Source organism: Indicator indicator, chromosome 16 (assembly GCF_027791375.1).
Source record: "Indicator indicator isolate 239-I01 chromosome 16, UM_Iind_1.1, whole genome shotgun sequence".
NCBI classification, from domain to species: domain Eukaryota; kingdom Metazoa; phylum Chordata; class Aves; order Piciformes; family Indicatoridae; genus Indicator; species Indicator indicator.
The window spans coordinates 15,312,386-15,333,964 of record NC_072025.1 but is presented as its reverse complement, the minus strand read 5'-3'; the positions used below and the strand labels follow the sequence as shown (position 1 = coordinate 15,333,964).

The window sequence follows — 21,579 nt, the reverse complement described above, 5'->3', positions numbered from 1 at the left end:
CTCTCAAGCTAGCCTTGGGGTGCCCCATTAGCACATTAAACATAGTGCATGGCAAGACAGCTGGGAAGTTGCTCTTTCTTGCCAGGCAGCCTGCAAATGATGCCTTGCCAGTGTATTGCAGATCCTCTCCAACATTAGCAGGGATGAAGTGTTGTCTGTTCTGGAGGAGATGTAGCTCTGGGTGAGAATAAGGGAGGTGGAGGTGATTCAGCTCTATTTGATGGAATAGCTGGAGTAGCTCCTCATTGCTCAAGGAGCTTTGGGTCAGCAAGGCATCACAGAATGGTTTGGCTTGGAAGGGTCCTTAAAGATCATCTAGTTCCAACCAACCTGCTATCGGCAGGGACACCTTCCACTAGACCAGTTGCTCAAGGCCTCATCCAACCTGGCCTTGAACACCTCCAGGGTGTTCAAACCTCCCATCCCAAACCTCCCTGGGCAACCTGTTTCAGTGTCTCACCACCCTCACTGTAAAGAATTTCTTGCTAATATCCAATCTAAATATCCCCTCTTTCAGCTCAAAGCCATTGCCCCTCATTCTGTCACCACAAGCCCTTGTAAAACGTCCCTCCCCAGTTTTCCAGGCACTGGAAGACTGCTCTAAGGTTTCCCAGGAGCCTTCTCTTCTCCAGGCTGAAAAGACTCTCAGAGCCTGTCCCTGTTTGCTCCTTCTGGCTTTTCAGTCATGATCATTGACAGCACGAGGGGCAATGGGCCCAAACTGGAAGCCAGGAGAATCTGTCAGAGCATGAGGAGAAACTTCTTTGGTGTGAGGGCACAGGAGGCCTGGAGCAGGCTATCTGGAGAGTCTGAGGAGTCTCCTTCTCTGGGGAGAAGGAGGGTGAACAGAGACAGAAGTGGTTTTCCCAAGGCAGCAAAACAGAAGCATGAATGGAGCCCATCTCTGCTGCCCTACTCAGTTGATAGTTGCTCTTTCCAGGAGAGGTTCTTACCACTCTTTATACACGTTTCTTGTCCCAGCCTGGTGCTTGATGCAGCTCTGAAAAAGTGAAGTACTGGCAGGTTCAAGGCTTTATTTGGTGTCAAAACAAATCACTGGCCACACGAGGTCTGAAAACCCCATCCTCTGCATTCTTGTGCTGCAGTTGGGGAGATATTTTCCTTTGTTTCCTTTCCCATACCATGTTTATTTTCTGCTATTCTTGTTTTGTTGTCTTTTTAGTGCCACTCAAAAGCATTGGAACAAGAACAGCTGGACTAAGTTTGAAATAACCCACCCAATTTCTGTGCATTATCCTTGCAGTTTAAACAAGACTGACCAGTGATTGCTGTTCACTTGTTTCTTTTGACCCCAGACATCACTTGCCTGCCTCATAAAATCTGTTATGCACAAAAGTGCATAAAATGAAGATAAAGTACCTCCTTCAAGTCTGACAAAACCCATTCCTTTGCAGAATGGGAGCTGCAGTGAAAGTAAATAAATGAATGGACAGCAATCACAGCCTAGTTGATGAAACTGTTCAATTAAAGCACAGGCATTTACATGGTGTAATTTCCCTAAATTGCCAATGAGCCCCTTTAGACACAACCAGTGTTCAAATTGATTTCAGCATTGATTTTGGCTGAAGCTGATAAATTTCTGCTTGTTAGTTAAAGTAATTTTGCAGAAGACTTTGTACTGTGGTATTGAAGTGTTCATTTAGCTGATGGTTAAAAGAGGAGTTATTTACAGAGGGTTCTACTGTTGTTCTGAGATGGGACAATTCCCCGGTCATCTTTTTACTTTTAATTTTTTAAGCTTCAGTATACAATCAATAGGTTATGGAAACTGATTAAAATGTACCCAGCCAGCTGCCTATGGCTGTTTAATTAGAAACTGGATGATTCTTAAATTAAAGTTGTTTTGTTTGCTTTGTGTGCCCATAGCTTGGAGGATTGAACAAATAGTAAGCCTGGAAATGTGAGTTTGCTCTTGTTGGCAATGAGTGAGGTGGTGTGTGAGCATAATATAGCTTCCCTCAACATGGGCAATATCCTCTGTTTCTTGGTTACAAATAACAATGTGGAGTAGAGGGTTGGTGGGGAAGAGTAGAGGGTTGGTGGGGAAGGGTAGAGGGTTGGTGGAGAAGGGTAGAGGGTGGGGGGGGAGGGGTAGAGGGTCGGGGGGAAGGGTAGAGGGTCGGGGGGAGGGGTAGAGGGTCGGGGGGGAGGGGTAGAGGGTCGGGGGGGAAGGGTAGAGGGTCGGGGGGGAAGGGTAGAGGGTCGGGGGGGAAGGGTAGAGGGTCGGGGGGGGAGGGGTATAGGGTCGAGGGGGGAAGGGTAGAGGGTCGGGGGGGGAAGGGTAGAGGGTCGGGGGGGGAAGGGTAGAGGGTTGGTGGGAGAGAGTAGAGGGTGGGTGGAATTTGCCATAGCCAAGCTATGCCAAGCTCATAAGCACTGAATATTCCCTAACATAAAATACATCTTTAAATAACGCTAGCAGAAGTGAATGTGAGAGGATGAGGGGCAGAAGAACCTGTATTGGTGTAGGAATTGTGCTGCCAGCGTTGTTTCAGACTCTCCTTAAGCTCTGCTTGATGTCTCTGTGAGCAACAGTGGGTGTAACAACACCAGTGAGGTTGACATTGATCTTTCTCCATTTCTTTTCACCCCAGCTTCTTTGAAAATGCTCAAAATGCTAGACGTTGACTGCTCAGATGCTGACTGATTGCTCATCATAAGGGGTGGCCTTCCATACCCAGCTCTGATGGAGAACCACGTTCCCTGCATGTCACCACACTGTTTTAATGACCATGGCAAGGACTGATACATGAGGAGCAATGCCAGAATTGTTTCTGGCGTGGTGCTCATCACAGTGGTCTGTCACTGCAGTCCAGTGGTGACTGGAACACTGTAACTAACCTCATGGTGTTTGTGCTCTCAACCTGCTCCTGGGGACGAGCAAGTTTCTGCTTGAAACTGAACCATGATGAGGAGAAAATCACTCCTCAAGCTGTTATGGTGACTACCTAGAGAACGTGTGCTGCTTAGCACAGTTGTGTTTTCTGCTTCTGGTCATAACTGAATTGCTCTGATTATTTTCCTTAAGAACTTTTATACTATGAGTGCTACCAACACAATAGAATCCTAGAATGGTTTGGGTGGGAAAGGGACCTTTCAAGGTCATCTAATCCAACCCCCTGCTGTCAGCAGGGACATCTGCCACTAGAGCAGGTTACTCAGCCCCAACCAACCTGACCTGGAATGATTCCAGAGGTGGGGCATCTCCGACCTCTGGGCAACCTGAGCCAGGGTCTCACCACCTTCAGTGTCAAACATTTCTTCTCGTCTCTAGTCTGAACCTCCCTCTCAATTAAACTATCACCCTTTGTTCTGTAGCAACAGGAAGCATCTCTCTTGAACAAATTGTTTGATAACGCAGAAAATCCACTTTAGGTCTTGTTGTGGAGACATGGTACCATCTAAACTGCTGTCACTGTACTGTGTGGCATACCTTTTTGCTCATTCTGTTGGTTCAGCTTTTTTCCTCCAATTGTGATGGGTTTACTGTCCATGTCAGTCTAAGCTTATGACTGCTCTGCTGCCTCTTGTCCTTTCAGATGGTTCAAAGCCAGCAGCTGAAGTACATTACTGTGTCTGCATCTTAACTGGATTGGTCCTATGGTAGTGAATGACCTGGTGTTGGTGATAGTGACACCACAGCTTCCTCAAGCAGTGTCAAGTCTAAGCCATCTCCAGCTTCAGTTCTTTCTGTCTGTGCAGATCTCTCTAAGAAATGAGAACAGAATTGCAATGGGATGGATCCAAGGAGAGAGACTCTTCTCCCTAGTGTCAGGTGCTAGGACATGAGGACGTGGCCTGAAATTGTGCCAGGGGAGGTTTAGGTTGGGGATTAGGAACAATTTCTTTCCTGCAAGAGTGGTTAGGCACTGGAATCGGCTGTCCAGGAAGGTGGTGGAGTCACCAGCCCTGGAGATGTTCAGGAAACGTGTGGCCATGGCACTTGGGGACACGGTTTAACAGCCATGGTGGTGTTAATTTGAGGGTTGGACTCGATCTTAGAGATCTTTTCCAACCCCAACAATTCTATGATTCTGTGACTTGTAACCCAGTTTTCAAAGGCTGACCCTGAATGCTTGGCTGCAGTGGAGAGGAAGAGTTGTGTAAGTGACAACAGATGGAAGTAGTAGTAGGTTACAGCACTGAAGAGGTGAGGGTTTCGTTCTACTGGGTTTGGGCTTGTGTGCTTCATTCCCATAGAGCTGGGTTAAGTAAGACATTTTACTGTCCAACATTTTCTTTATGCAGCTTCTTCTGCCAATTTTTGCCTTTTGGAAAGTTTAAAATGCAGATAACAAGCTTTTGTTTGTTTGCTTGTTTGTTTCCGATCTGAGCAACAAATCATTTTGCAGTCAGTGCTGAAGCATCTGTAATGGAATTTTGGAGAGCGGGGAGGTTGGCGTCGATTGCTGTTTGAACTAGCACAATCCCCATAAAAGCTCCTTTTTACAACTGCTCTGCACTTTGGATTTCCTGTTTTAACAGCCAGAGAGTCAGCCTAATGTGTTTGCCTATTGCAGAAGGCAACAACTGTCAAAGTGTTTATTTCCTAGAAACAATTTGAATCCATGTCTTTTAGATGGCCGGCGGAGTACGTGACAATTCTGTCATCAGATTGCCAGAGTCTGACCAGGAACATAACAGACAGTGGCAAACAAAAAAAAGGGGGTAGGGGGATGGAGGGGAAGGGAAAATTAACAGCAAACCAAATCTGTGGGTGATTTGCTGCCTATAGTTTGCAGCTGGTGACTGACGTGTCATTCTGCAGTGCATAACACTTAGAGAGCTGTGTTCATCTTGTGCGACACCGACACAGTCATTTTGCTCTGGGTTATTTCTCATAGGGCAGGGAAATGTTCAGTTTGACTCCATTCAGTGCCCTCACATCTGAAGGTGCTGCTCGCTACAACCACAGCTTTTTGTGTTAAAATTTTAACTCAAAGAAACCCAGGGCTTAGGACGAATGACTGAGTGTTACTGGGGAGTGTTCAGCCTGGAGAAAAGGAGGCTAAGGGGAGACGTTCTGGCTCTCTACAACTCTTTGAAAGGAGGTTGGAGCAAGGTGGGGGTTGGTCTCTTCTCATGTGCAACAGGTGACAGGACAAGAGGAAATGGCCTTAAGTTGTGCCAGGGGAGGTTCAGATTGGTTATTAGGAAGTATTTCTTCCCAGAAAGGGTTCTCAGGCACTGGAACAGGCTGCCCAGGGAGGTGGTAAAGTCACCAACCCTGGAGTTGTTTAAAAGATGTGTGGGTGTAGTTCTGAGGGACATGGTTTAGTAGGAGCAGCTTAGCAGTAGTGGTGAGATTGTGAGCTTTAGGCAAGTCATTGGACTTGATGATCTCAAAGGTCTCTTCCAACCTCAACAGCTCTGTGGTTCTGTGGCTTCCCTGTTTATGTTCACTTCTGTTAGATCCCCTGGGAGGGGATCTGATCAATGCTCAGCAAGAGCTAAAGGGTGATGGGCAAAAGGATGAAGCCAGACTCTTTTCAGTGGTGCCAGTGACAGCACAAGGGGCAAGAGGCATAAACTGGAAGCCAGGAGATTCCATCTGAAGATAAGGAGAAAATTCTTTGTTGTGAGAGTGCTGGAGCCCTGGAGCAGGCTGCCCAGAGAGACTCTGGAGTCTCCTCTGGAGAGATTCCAAACCCACCTGAATATTGTGGTCCTGGGCAAGCTTTTGTGGGTGCCCTGCTTTAGCAGCAGGGTTGAACTGGATGATCTCCAGAGGTCCCTTCTAACCCCCACCATGCTGGGATTCTGTGACCTAAAATATTTGCTGTTTTTACTGAATGGCCTCAGGTGCCACTCGAGAAGGTCATATTGGACATTAGGAGAAAGCACTTTGCACGTAAGATGGTGCAGCACAGTCACAGGGCATGAGAGCAGCAGGGGATCTCTATCCTTGGGGCTTGCAGCACAGAGCCAGCCAAAGTTACAGCTGAGCTCATCCACTGCTCCAGTCCCACTTCCAGAGAGAGGCTGGATTTGATGGCATGCAGAGGTCCCTTTCAGCCACCCTTTCATCTCCTAGAAGCATCGTTGAGCGGAATGCCACAGCAACACTTTGTGTGAGGCAGCAGAGCTCCAGCAGATCCCAGTTTGTGGCATCAGCCAGAAGTTTCTCTGGTGCCTTGCCCAGGGGGAGCGTTGTGTTCCTGTGTCCTGCCGTCGCACCGCCAGCGCGGCCGTGCTGCCAGTCCATCATTTTGTCATCTTTGCTGATGTCAGTTATATTTCTGGGAAGGGAAGGGACTGACTCATTGGCATAGCAGAGAGGTCATGGCTTTCCCTTGAATCATTTGGTCTTGCCAAGGAGTGTCTTATTGATTAGAAATTGTTTCCTTGGCTATTGTGAGGGGAAGAAAGAGAAAAATAGGTCCTGGTGGGCAGGGTGAATGGATAGGAAGCAGGATCTTGTGTGTGGTGGGTTGATGCAGGCTTCTTCAAGTGTTCTTTGGCATCAGCATTAGCAGTATGATATAAAAATTGTAATGAATTTTTGCTTCTGGGTCGAGGTTGCCTTTATCGTGAGTTTTCAGATAATAGTAAACCCAGACTGTAGGGAAGAGTTACTGTACCTGATAGGAAAAGCTGTTGGAAGAATCTCTGGGATCTTTGCATGCTCAGTTCCTGCTTCTGAAGTGACCATCTTTAAATCACTTGTATTTGGGCAGATGCTTTACAGTTAAAAATTAGAAAGGGAGTTGCAAATTGCTGTTCCTCTTGAGTGCTTGCACGTTGAAAAACCTGAAGTTAGTTCTTTGCTTGCCCTGGAAGAAATTAAACCACAATCACAGCAAGTAATGCAGCTCCCTACTGTGCTTTTTAGGTAAAATTCCTCACAGGGAGGATATAAAATTGTTAGTCTTAGCAAGTTGAAAGAGGGAGAAATCTTTTGTTGGATATCTAAGCTGTTTATTAAGAAGCTTGTGCATGTTCTGTTTGGTTGGGTTTGTTTGCTTTACTTTTAAACTGAGTAGAAACTCACTATATTGAGTGTATGTTTTGGGGTTTTTTTTAGCATTGAATATTAGGATGGGCTGTGGTTTATTCCTTAATGAAGCTTGAGCCAAAGCATCTTACATTTCCCCTCTGGTTTTCATGGAATCATAGAATTTCAGTTGGAAAAGACCTCTAAAATAATCAAGTCCAACCATCAACCTGAGACCACCATGGCCTTAGTGCAGTATTGCAGTAGGCTTCAAGAAAAACAAAGCAGACAGCATGGAATTCAGTTACCTTTTCCCTCCTTTTCTTATTAAAACAGAAACCAGCAGCTTCTGAAGCTTTCATTTTTCAATTTGCTTTCCTTTAGGAACACATCTTATCTATGGGAAGGGGGAAAGGGGTGGGGGAAGATGCTGAGGAGTTGACAGTTCCCCCAAAGCCCTCCTCTAGTTTTCCATGATATTGATTTTTATTTTCTGGAACACAAGGGATGCACAGTCTGTACTCTGCAGTCCATCAGAAGTTTTTCTAGCTTAGCTGGAGGGCTGTGTTCAAGCAGAATGCATGCTTGCTCACACTGTCTTTTTTTTTTTTTTTCCTGTTCCCCAAAATAACACAGCTTTTGCCACAGAGCTGGGCACGCTACCCTGAGGGCTACTCTCCATTTTCAGAGTGGAGGAGACAAAGTTATGCTAAAGGACTTGGCTTGTATGGGTCCCTTCAGGGCTTTGAATGTCTAGGGATATGGTTAATAGTCAAGGTTAATAAAATATTTGACACTAGCGTGCCAGTCTTGCTTAGAAGCTGTTCATTGTAATGGATGGAGGGGCTCAGAACAATGAACTCCGGTGGGAGTATGAAGGGAGAGATTTTTCTTTGCCCCAGTGGGAATGCTTTAGAATATGTAGTGTTGAGCTCTGCCTCTCCTGTTCTTATACAGTGTGCAGCAGCTTTAAACCAAGCTCTCTGCATGGTGTGCCAGGCACGTTTACCAGAACTGCCCAAAAGGAGATGCTGACCACATCCTCCATTTCACCTTAGCACCGTCTACCAGGACATCAGGGAAAGAAGGTTCCCTAAAACTCACTTTTTCACAATCTTCCAGCTTCCTTGCTCTCCATTTTGTCCTGTTCTTAGACCTCCTGCAGTGCTTTCTACTGCACTGCCTCTGCTGCTGGAGTATTTCTACAGTGGGTCAAAAGCAAACCAAACCCAAACCCCAACATGAAGGAGCAGCAGAATGAGCTTGTTTTCCCAGAGCTGATTCCTGCAAGGAATGAAATTTTGCCAACCTCAAACCATTTTTTTCCATGAATATTTTGCATTTCATTGCATTCTTCTCTTTACATTTGTCTCTGAAGTAGTTCAGCAGCTATTTAGCAACTGTTTTTACTTGTCTTTAACATCCGCTTGTCTTTACTGTTAGGCACTGCTCAAATGGTTCCTAGCAAGAGGAGTTGCTGTTGTAACTGCTTATTAGGCAACATCATTTGCATCCCATCCTGGAAGGTTTTGAAGTGTGTGCTCACTGGAATGTGCTGAACCTTTTGCATTTTGCTGCTTTGCTTCCCCTAATGATCTGGTTCTACAGCGATGAGTTTGTTTACTTACTTTTGGAGGTGACACTGAAATCTGTGAGAGTTGACCCTTGAGATGAGACTTCACATTACTTATAGGGTATGAATGCTAATTTAATCTCCTTGTAGTCATCTATAGAAGTACTGATGGGTGCAGCATGCACAAAAGTATGTTTTTCTTCATGCTGTGCACATTATTCTGTGCACAGGGAATGGGTTGAAGCTTGAAGAGGGTCGAATTAGACTGGATATTAGAAAGAAACTCTCTACAGTGAGGGTGGTAAGACACTGGAAGAGGTTGCCCAGGGAAGTTCTCTCCCTGGGGATGTTCAAGGCCAGGTTGGATGAGGCCTTGAGCAACCTGGTCTAGTGGAAGGTGTCCCTGCCCACAGCAGGGGGGTTGGAACTAGATGACCTTTAAGGTCCCTTCCAACCCAAACTATTCTGTGAATCTGTCAGATGAGACTTCGTGTTACTTACAGGGTATGAATGCTAATTTAATCTCCTTGTAGACATCTGTAGATGTACTGATGGATACAGCATGCACAAAAGTATGTTTTTCTTCATGCTGTGCACATTATTCTGTGGGATTTTAATTTTTTTTTTAGTGCATCCTTCCGAAGCTACATAAAGGTACTAAATCTCCAGGCTTTAGCTGTGCTGACTGTAACCAAAATGATCAATTCCAACTTAGAGTTCTACATAATATCTAACAAAACCGTTTTCCCTGCACACTCATTGGAACGGGTAATTACTGTAGCAACTACAGACTAATTTGAAGTGTTAGCTGTTAATTAAAACACTACAGAGGTGTACGGTTGTCTTTTGGTGTAACCAAAGCTCCCATTCAGACTTCATTAATCACTTTACAGTTATTGTGTTGGAGAAGGTCAGGACAATCGAGATGCCGGATCAACCTGGAGTAAACAAATTCCTTTCCTCCCAGGTAGCAAAGCCAGTGGATGCGCCGTACCCATGGGCATGGCATCTCCTTTGTGATCCAATTCTCAGCCATAATTAAATGTTAAATTGGTACTGTCAGTGCTCTGTAAACCAAACCAGGTATCTGCCCTCTGCTGGAAATTTAACCCAAACTTCCACGGATGAATTAGCGTGCATCATAATTAAATAATCAAGTCTTCCCTTTTAATTCACTTGGAAACAGGAGATCTCTCTTATGGAAAAAAAAAGATCAGCTTTCTTGACAAGCTAATTAAGTTGCCAAACTGTCCAGCACAGTCCACATGAAGCTAACAGACGCTGAGCATGCTAGCTCAACCTGTTCATCTTCTTATCATCTTTGCTGATCTTAAGTCCATAACGTTTTGCCACTGTTGATTCATCCCTAGTTAACAGCAGAGCTCATTGACTCAGTGGGATTCATTGATTATGCATTCAGACTGTCAGAGCCTCTTTGCCTCTTGGACAGATATTAAATAACACTGATTTTTTGGGGTTGCCTTTTGAAACCAGTTGATTCCTAAACGTAAAACACTGCTTGGTTATGCAAATGTTGATCCATGAGTTACTGAATGAAGCTGAAGTTTGTAGAAACTTCCAAGCTATTAAGAGGAATTATCTGAGTGCTTAGGGTTATAAATAAGATTGAACATCACTCTCACCCTGTACTGTATCTGATTCTGCATGCCAAAAAAAACCCTACTATTAAAGCTTTTCTTCTTCAGTAATGATTTCTAGAGGTAAAGAGTGCTAAAATATTATCATTTTTTAAAGTTAGTGCCACATATATACTGTGCATAGTGTCATGAATCAGTATGAGACAATAAAATCAGTGAAGGGGAAAGGCTTTAATGATTTTGGGTTTTATGCAAAATTACATCAGATTTTGAGGAGACATTTTTGTCTCCTACCTTTTGATTTTCTTAGGAGTTCATGCTTAGGACTACACAAGTCACGGTTAAATAGCCTTCAGAAATTAAGGCAAACTGCTCCTGAAATACTGTGGAAAATTATTTTGGGGAACATGGGAGTATTAACAGTAATGATTTCTAACCCTTTGTGTCCACACACATGCTAATCTTAAATACAGGTGCAGAAAACTCTTTCACTGATGTTGTCTCTAAGCCCTTAGGTGATGGGAAAAAATCAGTCACTACCTGTTTTGCTTCACTTTAATTCACTTCAATTTAATATTGGTCTATCTCACTGTCTTGCCACTGAAAATACTTCTAGGACTGACAGAATTCCATGATAAACCTTGTTTTACGTGAAGCTTCTGTGTAATTAATATGTCATCATTTTATTTCATGTGAAAGTGGATAAATTCATACCTGGAAGTTTGCTCTGACTCTGTACCCAAGCCTTCAATATGCAGATTTCTATATAAAACATGCAGATTTAAAAGCCTGCTAAATGATTGTATTGAAAGTGTATTCTTGTGATCAATTGTTTTCATCAATCTCTCTTTAGAAATGCCACATAAAACTGATTATCTCCAAGTCATTTTTCTATTAAATTAGTGGATACATGTTGCAGATATGTAGAGAGGGAATTTTATGTCATCTGAAGTTATTTGATTTTTCCCCTCATGCAGGGCATATCACGTCCCCAGTGGAAAAATACTCGCAGTAAAGGTAAGATATTACTGTAATTTTCTTCCTCTCCATTCTTTCTTGACCTTGGTTTCATTCCCCTCCTTCTGATTGTTAGATCTCACTTTGGTTTATTGCATCAAAGTCCATGTTGTTTATGCAGGAAAACTCCAGCCCAGAAGTTGAGTAATTCAAACGAGCACAGAGCTTTTGCCCACTGGGAATTGCTTGGCACTGTGTGAAGGTTCCCATGGGGTTACATGGATGTGTCCAAGTTCAGTGGTGGCTGTGCCTCCTTAGTGACTGGCAGAGGTGCTGCTTCCTTCCCCATCCTGAGCCCCGGGGTTGGAGGAGCAGGGATGGAAAGGCCATGGGATGTCAGCCTTCCTCTGCTGATGTCAAACTGTCCCTAAGGGCAAATTCTTCAGTGGTCTCTGCAACCTCATTTTTAAATAAAGAGCATTTCCCTGTTTACTTTGGGATAGTCTTCTGCTTTCCTAGGAGATTCTGTGGCTTTAACAGGAATAGTTATTTTGATGTTCTCCTCTCCAGTTATTTTTTTATCCAACTGATTTGACTTTTCTTGTCTTGTTAGCAGCATTCTTTGCAGTGAAGCTGTGTAAGATCAATCCCACTCTTCTCTGAAGTTCAGTTAAAGCTGTGACAAACAGGATGCCAGCCCTTGTCTTCTTCACCTCTTTAACATTAAATTAGATTTGGAAATTCAGTAATAACAATCAATCGATACAAAAATATGTCCTTTTAAAGGAAAGAAAATATGTCCTCTCAAGTGATATCTGTCATTCCTTGACCTGTCATGAGCAGTTAGAGTAAGACAGGAATTCTCTGAGTTGTAACAGGCACAAAAGTTGAGAAAATTTTATATTCAAGAATCTCTTATTTCAGTTTCCAATGTAGAACTGAAAAGGCTCTTCCCCTGGACACTGGGGTTGCATGAGGATGCTGCTTTTCCCTGGTACCTACTAAGTTGCTTCATCATATCTTCCTTTTCGAGCACTACTAAAAGCATCTTCAGTGACAGTCCTGCTCAATATTGGCAACTCTCCTCACCAAGCCTGCCTGGTGCTTCTGTGGGGCTGTGGGTGCCCCCTGAAGCTGCCTGGAGAGCAGGTGGAGAACCAGAAACATCCCACAGGCAGGAGGGAAATGAGTTCACCTTTTGCAAGGTTAATTGAAATCACCTCCCTGTGGCAAAAAAAAAACCTTTTTCCCCAGCAGTTTCACCACCTTGTTTCCCTTTGAGTCTGAGGGCTTGGGTAGTCCTGATGGATAATGAACATCCTGAAGGTCTGAGAAACTGAGTTATCTTATAGGTACTACTCCTGGTGGTCCTGTCACTCTCAATGGTATTTTAGGATTTCAAATGAGATATTACATCAACATGTTTGTGTTATCAGAGTTTAAAGGCTCAGTTAAGAAAATTACCCAACACATCTCATGGCTGTGAGCAATAAAAAGGAAATGGTAATGCCAGAGTCTTGGCATGATCATCACTTGGACTAAGAGGATTGCCAAACTCAGAGAAACATCATAGCATGGATCTGTGAAAGTGGAGTTCTGGGGTTTTGGGGAGTTTTTTTGGTGATAATATACAAATTTAATAGAACCTGATGATATTGTGAAAACGATTTTAGCTGGTAGAAAATGCTTTCAGGTTTCTTGGCCCTCATTACAACTGGAGTGGGTCCAGAGAAGGGCAACAAAGCTGGTGAATGGTCTAGAGCACAGGTCTTGTGAGGAGCAGGTGAGGAAGAGAGGGTTGTTAAGCCTGGAGAAAAGGAGACTGAGGGGAGACCTTCTGGCTCTCTACAACTCCCTGAAAGGAGGCTGGAGCCAGGTGGGGGTCAGGCTCTTCTCCCAAGGAACAAGTGACAGGATGAGAGGAAAGGGGAGGTTTAGGTTGGACATTAGAAGAAACTTCTTCACTGAAAGGGCTGTCAAGCCAGGGAACAGGTTGCTCAGGGGAGGTGGTTGAATCCCCATCCCTGGAGGTGTTTCAAAGAGGCTGAGATGTGGTGCTGAGGGGACATAGTTTAGCCCCAACCTTGGTAGAGTTAGAGAATGGTTGGACTCAATGATCTTAGAGGATTTTTCCAACCAAAATATTTCTATGACTCTAGAATCCTGCAAATACATTGAACAGCAGAACAAACCCATGCTAATACCTGTTACAGACCAAACTTATGTCATTGCCTACTTTATGTGAACATTACAGCTAGATAATTTAATACAGATATAGATAATACAGCAGAAAATTTAATAGCTTTTTTCCAAAAAGCAAAAAAAAGAGGTAAAAATCCAAATGAAAAATTGAAGCCTCCGCTGGCTGATTGCCATCCTTCAACTGCTTTTAGTTTCTCCTGCTCTTAAGCTTGGCATTTAAATGGACCATTTGATTAATCATTTGGATACTGACTGTAACACTCCCAAATTTCCTTTGAGTTGTACATACTGTAGAAGACAATTATGTCGCCACAGATTAAATAAGTGAATTAAAGCAGAATAGCAGCTTAATTTGACCTGTGATTTTGCTCTCATTCCCTTCAGTGGAACGTATGCCACTCCAGCAAATAGATGAAGTCATCCATGACAGCTTGTGATGAATTGCCGTATTTATACTGTATATTTTAATAGCCTCACACTAATTTCAATTGAGCACAGAGTAAATTATAATTCAGTCACTTGACTGCTTGTATTTAACTTGACAACTCATCCTTATTTGTCCTGGAGGTGTAGTGGAGAGCAGAGGAAATATGCTCAGGTATTCCTCTCTTTAAAATTAACCCTTTTGATCTAAAATGTTAGGGAGTCCACATCTGTTTAAAAATAAAAAGTGCTTAAAGATTTCAGATTTGATAGATTTTGGGCAGGATCTCAATAAGGAAGATATGCCAGAGTGCTTGGAGCTTTTTTGCTGAATCCCAGGGGACTGACACATCATTTAAATTAGAAATAACACCCCCCTTGTCCTCGTGTCCTTCTCCAGCTCTACCTCTGAGGCACCATTTCAACTAGTTTTGAAATCAGGGCAGGTACTAGAGCTCAGCCTTCAGCTCTGCTTTCCCAGCCAGCCCAGATTACTCTCAGCCCCATCTCTAGATCGATTCATCTTCATCCCTAGCTTCAGTTTTAGCTTCTGATGGATACTTGTTAAGAGGCTTGGCTCCTGCATATGTTGGACAGTGCATGTTATTTTATGCTGGGAGAATCAGAGTGTTTTGAATTGCAAAGGGCCTTTGAAGGACCTTTAGAGGTCCCTTCCAACCCAGTGTATTGTATGATTCTATGATTCTTTCTTCATGCCAGGTCTTGGTTGGTTGGATGTCAGGGAATTCTTGGATGCTGATCATCCTAACTACCCATTGCTGAGGTCAGCGAAGCCTTCACGTGTGAACAAGGCAGGGAAATTCCTCACTGTGGGTAGAACTTAGCCAGATAAAACTTTAATTTTTATACTGTTGACAAGATGAAATTCTGTTAATACTGAGTGGGTAAAACTGATGGTTTCCCAGCAAATTATTTTAAGTTTTTCATGCTGGAAAAATGTAAGTGAATATTGTTGGCAAATGATTATTGATCTAGACAAGCATGTTAAACGTTTCCTAAGAGCCCTGTATTCCACTTACAATTTAGTTCAGTGACAGCTTTTATAAATAACCCTAAAGCAAGCTCTTGCTAGGAGCAGGTTAGTGTTTTTTTTCTCTCTTAGGCATGTTTGGATACTGTCTTTGGAAATGGTCTCTCTTTGTTTGGTTTCCTCACCAGTATTTGCAGCCTGGAATATCCTTCTGCTAATTCTGCCAGCTGACTAGATTTTGTTTCACAGAACATCAGAATCACAGAATTTGTAGGGGTTGGAAAGGACCTGTGGTGGTCACCTGATCCAACCCCCCTGCCAAGGCAGGTTCACCTAGAGCAGGTCACACAGGTACATGTCCAGGTGGGTTTGGAATGTCTCCAGAGATGGAGACTCCACCACCTCTCTGGGCAGCCTGTTCCAGTGCTCTGTCAAAATGGTTCCATCTACAACCTCTCAGGGCAACCTGGACCAGGCTCTCACCACCTTCAAATGTGCAGGGTTGTTTGTTTTTTTTTCTGGATATTTATGAGTTTTCCATATTTCTTACATTACTAGGAAGTTCTATACAGGTGGAAGTAAGTATTCAAGAAACTGAAACTATAAGAGTGGTGGGAGAAGACACTCGTTTAGGACAGCACTAGGGACACTCTGTGATCCTTTCAATCCTGTAGTGCTTGTTTAGTCCTTGGAGTCAACATGGGGACATTCAGGTGAGGTCTCAGCCATTCAGGCTCCTTTACCAAACATCTTTGCAGCAAGAAGAGTCAGTGCTGGGCAGATGAGCAGGAGCTGGGAGGGAATCACACTTGGGGTGATAAGAAGCAACTCAAGAGTTTTACCAACCAGCAGATCCTATCCACCATGCCTGCTCTTCACATTAGGTGTGGGCTTGTGTTCAACTTCTAGGCCATCTCTTGATCAAATGGGCTAAAACATGAACTTTATAACGTTTTGTGGACAAAACTGGCTGTAAAATTTAGTTTACTTCGTGATTTCCATTTCCTTCCTTCACTCATCATTGTTAAAATAGTCTTTGCACTTATTCCTCTGATTCTTTTTCTCCCACATAAGGATGATTTAATCTTTGGATCTTCAGGTTTTTATTTTGAATCATTCCCTTTTTATATCAATTCTGTGCACATCTGGTTTTTGTATTTTAGGTCATACCCTTAGATATAACACTGGACCTCCAGAAGCAGATAATGTCAGAGCTAGAAATTCTTTATAAGGTAGGTGGATATTCTCATTTTCATTCTTCTTGCTTACAGTCTTCTCACCACAACTTTTAAAACAGGATTTTCTTTTTCCTTTCTTTTCCCAGTGTGACTCATCATATATCATAGGATTTTATGGTGCTTTTTTTGTAGAAAACAGAATTTCCCTGTGTACAGAGTTCATGGATGGTAAGTTGTGTATCTAGTCTGCTTTTGGTTGCTAAGTATGGGGACAGGCTATGAAAGTTGGGGCTGTTCAGACTGGAGAAGAGAAGGCTCCAGGAAGACCTTACAGCAGCCTTCCAGTAGGAAGGGAGCCTACAAGAAAAGCATGAAGTGACTTTTTACAAGGGCTTGTAGTGATAGGATGAAAAGGAATGGATTGCAGCTGGGAAAGGGGAGATTTAGACTGGAGATTAGAATGAAATTCTTTACAGGAAGGGTGCTGAGACATTGGAACAGGTTGCCCAGGGAGGTTGTAGAATGCCCCCTCCCTGGAGGTGTTCAAGGCCAGGTTGGATGGGGCCTTGAGCAGCCTGGGCTAGTGAGAGATATCCCTGATTTGGTAGGGGGGTTGGAACTAGATGATCTTTAAGGTCCCTTCCAAGCCAAACCATTCTATGATCCATGATCTAAGTATGCAGATGGGAAGCTCACATAAAGCTGTGCTTCTGCAAAGCAGAGCAAAATGCAGTAGAACGACTTGAGAATGTAAAGTATTACGAACTTTGAAGGTGGTTCTTTAAAACCCCAGGTTAGTACTGGAGCTGTGTTACATTCTCCACGGTATGCTGCATCTTCCCCAGTGTAACTTCGCTTACTTTTATGGAAAATGTAAATAGAAGAGAAATAAATGCTGGCTTAATTTGTGGCTTGATATTGGAACCTTCCTTACAATCTGTCCTCACTGAGAAAACAGCTGTTCCTCACTTTTACTGTTTTGATAGCCAAAACAGATTTTCTTTTAAAGAAATCTATTAACCCAATGTCCTATGTGTTTTCAGTGGAAATGGTCTCTTAATTGCAAGACAAGGAATTATTTTCCCCCACAGCTGTTCAGCAGCGCTGCGCCGAGTCGCTTTTTGAGTGTACTCTTGCCTCTCCCAGTGTGAATCTTCAGACCAACAGTATCCTCTTCCCCACAATCTGTCACTACGGAGCTGTGTCACTGCTTTGCTTTGAAATCTTGTGCTGTGTGGCATTCTTGGAGGAAAGGCAGGAAAAATAGCCTGATTGCAGAAATTTCGTAGAATTGCTTTGGTTGGAAAAGACCTTTAAGATCATTGAGTCCAACTGTCAACTTAACCCCACCATGGCCACTAAACCATGTCCCCAAGTGCCATGTCCACAAATTTCTTGAACACCTCCAGGGATGGTGACTCCATCACCTCCCTGGGCAGCCTGTTCTAATGCCTGACCAATCTTGCAGGAAAGAATTTTTTCCTAATACCCAACCTAAGTCTCCCCTGGCACAATTTCAGCCTATTTCCTCTTGTCCTATCAACTGACACTAGGGAGAAGAGACCAACTCCTACATGGCTCCAACCTCCTTTCAGGGAGTTGTAGAGAGCCGGTAGGTCTCCCTCAGCTTCCTCTTCTCCAGGCTAAACAACTCTAGCTTCCTCAGCTGCTCCTCACAAGACTTGTTCTCTAGACCCTTCGCCAGCTTCATTGCCCTTCTCCAGACCTGCTCAGCACCTCAAAGTCCTTCTTGTAGTAACGGGCCCAAAACTGAACCCAGTATTCAAGGTGCAGCCTCACCAGTGCTGAGTAGAGGGGAGACAATCACTTCCTTAATCCTGCTGTCCACACTGTTCCTGATACAGGCCAGGGTACTGCCCTCTGTGTATGAGTCTGAGTATCTTTAATGAGAGGTGCAGTTCCCTCGTGCCTTGCATGCAAGAATCCTCCTCACAGCACTCAGCTTCTAATATCACCTTGTTGTTAGTCTCTCCCTCTCTCCAGGATTGTCTTACGAGTCAGCATTTATGCTCCATCCAGGTTTTTCCCAAAGGTTCAAGTGGATATAAAGAAGGAAGTATCTTACAAATACTTTGCTGTGAGGGGAAGGCTTTCTGGCAGGAAAAATTTCTAAACCCGAATGTGTCACTTCATTGAGTAGCTTCTTTTCTTCTAACAGGGACTATGGGTAAAGCCCTTTAGGGTTTTATGATGCATTTTGGTTTCTCCTCTTAAAATGGTCTGTTACTAATTTTTTATCTCTTTTTTTTCCTTTTACTCCCTCTGTCCCAGCAATCACTGTGCCCCATTTCTGAGTATTGTCTCAGATTTTGTTGAAAAAAGATCACATTTATTCAGCCAAGCCCACAAGTTCTTTACTGTTCTCACATTTTGTGGCTCTTAGCCCTTTCTCTGTCCTGTCCTTGCAATTGCACTCAAGACTTGCAAGCCCGTGCTAGGCAGCAAGGAAGCATCTGCTCATGCCAAAACATGCATCCGCCTGGAGGCTCCTACCTAGCTCAGAGATCTTCAAAAATGACAGACAGAAATGCTTGCTTTTCTGAATTCTGGTGTGAAAATATTGAAGCCTTCAGGGTATGCATCCCTTGGGATGTTGCCCAGCGCTGGTATTTACTGACCACGCACAAATTGCTTGGAATTATGCTGGAGCTGACCTCTGCTCTGCCTCATGTTGTGTTCTCCTTCTGGCAGAAAGCAACAGCGATCACTTAAAAGCAGAACAAAATGCAAATAAAGGGACCTTGCCTTTTCTTTTCTACCCCAGACTTTTAATTTTTAAATTTTGTCAAGGATGCAGGTGAAGATAAGAAAAAAATTACTTCTCATCCTGCAGATGAACAGCTTTAACTGACAATTTTTTAGGTCTTTTGACTGCTTTAGGAAAGTTTAAAAATCCATATCCCATGCCTCTGTTTGCCTGGTTGTGTCCTGTACCATATTACAAAACACAGATATTTCCTTCATGAATGACCTAGATACAGGTGGGTTTGTGTCTCTTGGGTTCATAGAATCATTAAGGTTAGGAAAGACCTCTAAAATCATCAAATCCAACCATCAGCCCAACAGCACCATGGTCAGTAAACCATGCCCCCAAGTGCTATGTCCACAGGTTTCTTGAACACCTCCAGGGATGGTGACTGCACCACCTCCCTGAGCAGCCTGTTCCAATGCCTGACCACTCTTTTCAGTGGTCAAGAGGATACCTATGGCTTAGGGATACACAGAAGGAAAAGGTGCACATTTTGGTTTTCTTTTGGTATCTGCAAGCAGCAAAAAGCTAAGGAACTCCCAAAATGCTGAGGTTGAACTGGGAGGATCTTAAAGAGCAACAGAGATACAAAATGAGGTGCAGGTTGTCAGACTGCACCTTGATGTCTGCACATAGAATTGGGAGCTAACATCATACATTTGGATTTGGAAAGTAATGTGGGTAGAAAGAGGCCTGGTTCATGTATGTATTTAGAGTTTGGTGACTTTTTAAGGTCAGTTATTTCTGACACACTTTTTGTTACATCATTGATGGTGTTTTTATTAATAACCAATGCTTAGAAACCCCTTGTGACTGCAAATCTAGGGCAGTATTCCATTTTGTATTACCTCAGCACATTTTGTTTGTCCCTGCAGGGGGTTCTTTGGATGTTTATAGAAAAATTCCAGAGCACGTACTTGGAAGAATAGCAGTAGCTGTAAGTACCTTCTTCTTTTTGTCTTTCATTTCATTGTTGTGCATGTAACCTATTGCTCCCCAGGGGACACCAAGTCATCTCCAGGATCTGTGTCCTCATTGTGCTTGTGTGAAATGGAGAGTCCTTCCCATCTTGTGCTTTTCCTAACCATCCTGTGTGCACAAGGACACTGGGGTTGAGAAAACCTTCCAATACATGAGTTGCTGGAGGCTCAAGATATGTAAAAGGATGTGATAAATTGAATGGGATAAGAAAAAAAATCATGAATTTGCTGGAGAGCTATGTGGCCATGTTTCTTCATGTGTAGATATGGCACTCTGGGACATGGTTTAATGGCCATGGTGGTGCTAGGTCAATGTTTCAACTTGATCTTAGAGGTGTTTTCCAGCTGAAACAATTCTGTGACTCATATCAATCCTTTGGAGGGTGGAGCAGTCCTCTTAATCACCTTTCAGTCCTCTTATATAGTTCCTTTTAGAAGGTGATTCAGAAGCCCTGTCCTAGCCATTTTGGAAATCCCTCGTCTGCTGCTTCTGTGTAACTATTGTAGCTGTCTTCATTCTGGTCAAAGTCATTCAATTAGATTTGCTTTCCAGGTTGAAAAATTAAGTTGGTTCTTGTTAGCAAAATGATATGGCAGAACACATTGTCTGTCTTCCCCTCTGGCAGATCTATTCCTTGAGGAAGTTGGGAGTTGGACAAGATGATCTCCAGTGGTCCCTTCCAACCCCTATCATTCTGTGATAGAGAGGAGGCTGAAGTTCTTTGGCACAAGCCATGCCTGGGATAAGACCCCAGGGCTGAACCAAGGCTGCCTGAGTCCAGCCTTATGCTGGGATCCTTCACATGTGAGCAGGCATGGTTGAAGAGTTAACTGGTAGTTAGCTAACTGCTACCCATCAACCCCCAATGCCTACTCAGTTGACAGTAGGATGCTTTTAGAGCACCTGGTAACCCATCATTGTGCCTCAGTAATATGTAGTGGCTGTGTTGGTAGAAATTCACTACCCATGATTGAAAACTCAAACAAAAAGAAGAGAAGGAAAAGACAAATTTTCCATCTTTTGGCACAGCTGAAGACAGGGCAAATGACCAATGGCTTAGTGGAGCCCACAAGGGAGAGAGATACTGCTAAACAATTGCTAAATATAAGGAATACTTTGATAACTTAAGCAGTTTAAAGCATAACAAAGTTATTCTATCATGTGCCATTTAATTAAGTGCTGGGTTTTCACATTCATTATACATCAAGCTGACAATTTAAATCCTTTAATCCAACACAGGCAGCTATTTAGTCTCTGTTCATTGTAATTCACAGCTCTACTTTCTCTTAATTTGTGTGGCCTGCCCAGGGTGATGAACATCCTTCTCTGATGCTGTTTCCTCTAAGTAGCTTCAAATCTGTTCATTATATAGCCTAGCAGTTTCTTAGGGAGTTTGAGTGCTTTTCACCTTTAGTTCAGAGTAAAAGCGTTTCATCTCTTCCCTGTTGAGCAATGAATGAAAAGTTGCTAACAGTGTCCTCATATTCCTGATGCTGGGTACCATGTGTGTAGTGTAATAATGCTGGGCTGGGCCTTACAGCATTTCTTCAGATGCTTATTCCTTTTTCTTTTCTTTCTCTCACTTCGTGTTGTGCACTTAGTACACCAACTTATTTCCTTTTGTCTCTCCTCTCCCCCATCCTCCCCAGCCCACCTGGCTTGGTATTCTGCAGATGTTCTCTTCCAGTTTTTCCCCTATCCATAATGGCGTTGCTTCAGCCCCATCCTTTATGTCTTGCTAGCTATTTTTTTTTGTTCACCCACAGGGTCATCTCTTTACAAATCTGTTAGTTAGTGAGCGTGACTCCCTGACACGGATGGTGAGCTGATACTTAACTTTTTCTAGTTATTTTATTTGTGGCTCTAGCAACCTGTGCTGTGCCTAATGCAGTGCAGGGGGGTCAGGGAGGAGGTGAACAAAGGAGCAGGTGCCTTCAGAGAAGGAACTCGC

General features: G+C 43.4%; 1 protein-coding gene across 1 annotated transcript in view; it reads left to right on the top strand.

Annotated features, from left to right (window-relative positions):
* MAP2K5 (mitogen-activated protein kinase kinase 5) overlaps positions 1 to 21,579 on the top strand; it is a 150,914-nt gene that overhangs the window by 38,982 nt on the left and 90,353 nt on the right. Inside the window, exons 9-12 of the mRNA XM_054387914.1 lie at positions 11,104 to 11,143; positions 15,863 to 15,931; positions 16,024 to 16,105; positions 19,523 to 19,584. Of these exons, the coding sequence (XP_054243889.1) occupies positions 11,104 to 11,143; positions 15,863 to 15,931; positions 16,024 to 16,105; positions 19,523 to 19,584 (253 nt within the window). The remainder of the gene's footprint in view (positions 1 to 11,103; positions 11,144 to 15,862; positions 15,932 to 16,023; positions 16,106 to 19,522; positions 19,585 to 21,579) is intronic.